Consider the following 6,000-nt stretch of genomic DNA (forward strand, 5'->3'; position numbering starts at 1 on the left):
GCAGGAACTGCCCTAGTACAATCTGGGTCCATGGTATGCGTAGCCATGAGGGCTTTGTCCGCGCGGCGAGATTTTGTGGAGGACGCCATACTGTACAGACTCTGGCCCTTTAAGACACCCGATGAGGTTGCAATATCTATCCCCACTGCAGGGGGTGCGTTTCCCAGGGGACAGTCAGTAATCAAGGTATGGTGAAGTGAGGATGGGGCAGGAGTAGCAGTGTAGAGCAGTGTAGAGCCCGAGGGGTTAATAGTTCTGCTGCCGTTCTCCCTGCTAGGGGCTGTGCTGTATCAGTGAGGCAAAGTGGCACCTTGACACGTGATGTCCGTGCAGGGGACTGCGGCTTACCTTGCCTGTCCGAAGGCACTGGAGAGAGGTGCTGAGAGGAAGACCGAGACTCAGGGCACAGCGGGGGTTGAAGAAGGTGCTCGTCCACCCCGGGTGCCGGACTGACCGCTGCTCCCGCCTGTGGCTGCTCCGTGTGAGGGAGGCAAGATGGCGCCTCACCACGTGGCGTCCGGGCGAAAGGCCGCGACTCACCCGATCCGCCGGGGAGTGCAGACAGCAGGTGACGGGAGGAGGGCTGAGGCACAGAGCGCAGCGGGGTGTCCGGAAGGTCGTTCCCCACACCGAGGGATGGACCGGTCCCGGTCCCGGGTTGCCGGATGGGAGGACGTACCGCAGTGGGATCACAGCTCCTTGTAAGGTACCGGAGGAGCGTCCGCGGACGGGTACCGGGTCCGGGGTGTTGGGGGGTAGATCGGGTTGTTCTCCTTGGTCGTATGCCCATCGATGGGGTGTGCAAATGTAGCTGGGGCCGCTTATGTAGCTGCGAGGAGTGGGAGCTCAGTTAGTGCACGTCTGCTCTCATGGACGGCTCGCCACGCCCTTCCCATAGACACTATTCTATGGGCCGGCTGATTCCGCATTGACGTTACAATTCTTTCGGCGGAATCAGCCGACCCATAGACTGGTGTCTATGGAGCCGGCGTCCGTGAGCGCGTACAGCTGGCGGAATTCCACAGTTTATCTGCGAGAATTCCGTAGTGTGAACCCCACCTTATGTAGACATGTCAGAAGTTTTGATTAGCCCAAGCCTAAATGGTCAACCCCCAACTGATTGTTAGAAAAGATAAGGTGAAGACCTCTGCTAAGCGCTTCACTCCCTGACTCACTGCAATCTTTGACTGCAGATGATATCCCTAAACTGTCCAGGCATGATGGGTATTATAGTTTTGCAACAGCTGGACGGCCGAAGGTTCCCCATCCCTGCCTTAAACTGTCAATGGAGCCTGTCTCTTGCAGCAAGACAAAAGAAACTGTGAGATGGAGTGAAGCACCTAGCTGAGCACTTCTCCCAGCTCTTTCTAATGATGATTGGTATCTGATCCTGACCAACTATAAATTTTTTGCCATTTGTGTAACAGGGACACTTTATTTGCCAGAGCTGTAGAGGCTGCAGCACTTGACGTATGGGCATAAATCTGCAGCCATTTTGCAGAAGTTGGGGAGGAGAACGATATCTTGAGTGAAGGTCGTGCAATTTGCTTGACCAGTTAACGTCTTTTATCTCCCAGATTCCATGACAAGTGTTCAGGAGGCGGGAGCTTTCTTCCCTGACTCCTCCTCACAGCTATGATTGACAGCTGTAGCTTGAACAGCAACTTGACACCTAGGAAATTGAGCCTCCTGGACACTTGTCCCGGTGGCATCTGGGAGACCAAACAATTATTTTATTGGTTGTGCAGGTTGTATAGTGAAGACACCACATTCAGGGCTTTACATGGCTCCAGACTGCTGACAGTCAGCTGAAACTTTGTCTCCCCACAGTATAAGTTCAAGGCGAGTTTCCTGGAGATTTACAACGAGACGCTGAGAGATCTGCTGGTGAACCGACCCGACAAGAAGCAGGAGTATGACATCCGTAAGGTCAGCTCCTCCAGCAATGAGGTGTATGTCACCAATCTGCGCTATGTGGATGTTTCCAGCGTTGAGGAGGTAAGGGTGATGTCTGCCATAACTAGTCCCGCTCATTGTAGGATATCTGCTGCAATGTTTCATGGATTTATATCTGCCAATTCTTATCTCATAGGTGCATGAACTTCTCCGCGTGGCAAAAACAAACCGCTCGGTGGCGAAAACCGCCCTCAATGACCGGTCGTCTCGCAGCCACAGTGTGTTTCAGCTGAAAATCGAGGGAGAAAACAGTCTCAGAGATGTGCGGACATCATGTAAGTTTGGGGTTGTAAACCCTGTTTGCTGGTGCGGGAGACCTGTAATGATTAGGTAGAGATGTGGAAATTTGGCTGAGCTTTCTCTTCTGATCGCCACATGCACGCTTGGTTTAGGTGAGCATGCGTATGTTCTGAATGCTGGGAAGGGAGTTGAGCTGGATTGAAAGCTAGAATACCCAATACAGCGAGAGCCCTTTAAGCTGAGGAAAGTGTGCAGGCCAGCCATTAAGATGGTCAGCCGATCTCAAGGGTCTCCTGTCAGAACGGAGCAGTGGTCACAAGTGTACTACAACTTTGTTTATTGTATGGCACAGTGTACAGCATTCGGCTGCCATGGCGTTCCCATGGCTAGGAGGAGGATCTGTAGTGCGACTGCGCACACCTGACCGCAGTTTGAGCGCGGGGGGGGGGGGCCTCATTCTCAAGGTCACATGGGTGCAAATGGTCGCGTTTCCGGGACAATAAGGGCCCTTTTAAACGTGACGGTTGTCCTGTGAAAAAACGGTTGAACGTAAACTTTAGTGTGTACGCAGGCAAGGATTGAAAAAAAATGTTGGCATGTCAATCTTTGAAGCTGACCCTAAAATCATCATGAACCCCTTCAAGACAGAGCCCTTTGATGCGCAAAAGTCCTGTTCAAATTAATGCAATGTTCCTCCCCACCTTCTAAAAGCCATGGCGATTTTATTTTGCGCCATGATCTTTAGTTTTTATTAATATCATGTTGGTGTAACAGAAATTATTATTTTTTATTTTTTTTTTCCCCCTTCTGATATATAATTTAATAAAATCAGCAATCCTGGTGTGTTTTTTTGCACTGTAAAATTTACTGATCTATGCTATGCCATAGCAAAGCATAGATCAGTGTTCTCGGCAATCAATGCATAAAGCCTGCCTGAGAGCAGACTCTGCACAGATCGCTGAACCGACAGGACGGAGGTAAGAGGCTTACCCCTGCCTGTCACTGAGCACCTTAAATGCCGCGATTGCTATAGATCGTGGCGTTTAAGGGGTTAATGAGACGCAGCTGCCTCTTAATACCTCCCGCCACGGACACTGATGTGTGCGGGACCGCTCTCACTGCTGCTGGCCCACACACATCAGTAGTCCTTCAGTCAGGAATGTATATGTACATTCCTACTGCACGGGGTATGTGGGGTAACGTACATGTTACTGACGGGAAGGGTTTAATATCTTGCTTAAATGTACACTGTTCATTCTTATGCCGGGATCAGCAGGAGTAAACCATCATAGTAACTGTCATATCTAACGACTATCATTCTGTGTGTTATGTTGAACGATTACAGGTCGTTCCCCAAAGCTTTCGTTTGTGATCGTTAATCGTTAAAAATAGCTTTGTCTGATCGGACCCTGACTGGTAGCTGTGATTCTTCTCCTGAGCCGCTTTGTTTTCTGCCCTTAGCCGTCCTCAGTCTAATCGATCTTGCCGGCAGCGAGCGCCTTGACCGTTCTCTGTCCACAGGAGACCGACTCAAGGAGACGCAGAGCATTAACACATCCCTCTCTACACTGGGCATGGTCATTACTTCGCTGTGTAATAAGGTGAGCACTTGTTCCAATGAATGGGGTGTACAGGCCTCCTCTGTCCCCAATCTGACGGGAAATCTTTCTTCTATCGGCAGGATGCACATATACCGTATCGTAACAGTAAGCTGACATACCTGCTGCAGAACAGCCTGGGGGGCAACTCAAAAGTGTGAGTCCTGTACTCTTCTTATGGTTTCTATCCTCTCTGTAATCATAATTTATATTTCAAGGGGAGAAGGACCCTCTTATGCTAAAGGAGATGTGTGTGGCGCCAGGGGAGGAGGTGGCTGAACCGATCTTCATGCACCTACCTCCACAGCTCCAACGTTGGTGTCCGCTGTTGGCTTACGGTTCCCGCTCCCCCAACTGCTTCCTGGTCTGAGCGGGAACTGGGTCATAAAGTGTCGGCCCCATTTAGCCAGTCAGCGGGTCTCCACAGAAGTCTAATCAGGTGGAAGACTGGAGATGGAGGGGTTTTTAAAGGGGTTATCCAGGATTTGAATAAGCAGTGCTTCCCCCCCCCCCCAGAAACAGCACCACCCCTGGGTTGTGTGGAGTATTACAATTCGTTTCTATTCACTTCAATGGAACTGAACTGCAAAACCCCCACACCCAAACGGAGGTCAGGAGAGTTGCTGGTTCTGAAAGAAAGCATTTCATGTGGCTGTAGGTTCACTGCAGATTTTACCCTGTTGCATCTGCTTTAAATACATCTCACCCACCTGCCTTGTACTGTAATCTGCTGTGGGTTTTATCTATGGAAATACACAGAACATACAGTGCATTATCCCTCCCTAACGTTATCCTTTCTTCATTCAGGTTAATGTTTGTTAACATCTCCCCATTAGAAGAAAATTTTGCAGAGTCCGTCAACTCTCTCCGTTTTGCCAGCAAGGTGAGATATTGGAAAGTACAGTTATTCTTTTGAGCTATTGCAAGGGTCCCCTGTGGTTGGCCCCTATTGCCACACAAGGAAAGTTTAAAAAAAAAATAAGATAGATAGATATGTGTGTAATATATATATATATATATATATATATATATATATATATATATATATATATATATATATATATTATAATATTTCTCCCAAGTACACTTGCTGCTGTGCTGCTATGTTCTCTCTGGATAGAACTGACAAAGATGGCTGCTTACAATAGTCTCCAATGTTCAGTTAAAATAACCTTTTTGTATATTACAATCTAGTTGACTAGTTTGCTGTATTCCGCCATGTTACACAATGATTTTAGTGCTTCTATTTATTTGTTTTCAGGTCAATGAATGTGTGATCGGAACTGCACGGGCAAACCGGAAGTGAGAAGAATGAGCGTTCTATGGGACCTTGTTTTTTTTATAGATTTGTGTATATATAATTTTTATGTTTTTTTTTTTTTTGTTTTTTAATATATAAATAAAAATAAAATAGAAACAAGTTTAGTGGGAAAAAAACATAAGCAGAAAACATTTTACAATTAAAAAAAACCTAAATACAATGTCTAGAGCGAAACTACAGAGAGCGAGGCACCACCGGAGCATCTGTGCTGGATTACAGAGATCAGTAGTATTTTGATCTTAGGACATTTACTGCTTTTTATCATTTTATTGTATTTTTTTTTTTTTTTTTTTCTTTTTTACCTGCAAGCCTTTGTGTCTTACATTCACTGTGTAGTTGCTTCTCGGTCGTGTTATATTAGTGTGTACAAAGACTGAATCATTCTGTGTATTCTAACTAGTAATCCTTAATGGTTTTCAGAATCTTTTCTAGCTGTATCTGTACATATGTAAATATCCATGATGTTTGCTTTACTGTGAATAAATATGCTGTTTCCTGTACATCTCTGCTGTGTATCATTCTACGTGTGCGTTCCCCCATACACCTATACCCTTCACGTGTGTGTGTGTGTGTGTGTGTGTGTGTGTGTGTGTGTGTGTGTGTGTGTGTGTGTGCTGTTATATACACACACCATGAACTTCTGATGTCCGTTTATAAGTATCAATGAGTGCAACTTGCATGCCCAGATTGTTTGCCATTTGGTTACTATTGGATGTAGCACACTAGGGAGTCCTGGAAAACATGGATTTGGCTTATGGCTGTATCCATGGTTTTCAGGACTGCCTAGGACTCCATTCAACTTCAACAGCCCCCAGTATTCGAATGCCGAATGATCTGACTCGAGTACACTAATTTTATGCTCCTATGTATTCATAAGCATTCACT

At 46.7% G+C, this 6,000-nt stretch overlaps 1 protein-coding gene across 2 annotated transcripts in view; it reads left to right on the forward strand.

Annotated features, from left to right (window-relative positions):
• KIFC1 (kinesin family member C1) overlaps positions 1 to 5,615 on the forward strand; it is an 18,750-nt gene extending 13,135 nt beyond the window's left edge. For both annotated transcript variants that reach the window (XM_069944313.1, XM_069944314.1), the window contains exons 12-17: positions 1,831 to 1,998; positions 2,093 to 2,231; positions 3,658 to 3,797; positions 3,878 to 3,951; positions 4,602 to 4,677; positions 5,056 to 5,615. In XM_069944313.1, the coding sequence (XP_069800414.1) occupies positions 1,831 to 1,998; positions 2,093 to 2,231; positions 3,658 to 3,797; positions 3,878 to 3,951; positions 4,602 to 4,677; positions 5,056 to 5,100 (642 nt within the window). In that variant the 3' untranslated portion in view covers positions 5,101 to 5,615. The remainder of the gene's footprint in view (positions 1 to 1,830; positions 1,999 to 2,092; positions 2,232 to 3,657; positions 3,798 to 3,877; positions 3,952 to 4,601; positions 4,678 to 5,055) is intronic.
• Positions 5,616 to 6,000: the final 385 nt, after the last annotated feature.

Source organism: Dendropsophus ebraccatus, chromosome 10, assembly GCF_027789765.1.
Source record: "Dendropsophus ebraccatus isolate aDenEbr1 chromosome 10, aDenEbr1.pat, whole genome shotgun sequence".
In the NCBI taxonomy this organism is placed as follows: Eukaryota; Metazoa; Chordata; class Amphibia; order Anura; family Hylidae; genus Dendropsophus; species Dendropsophus ebraccatus.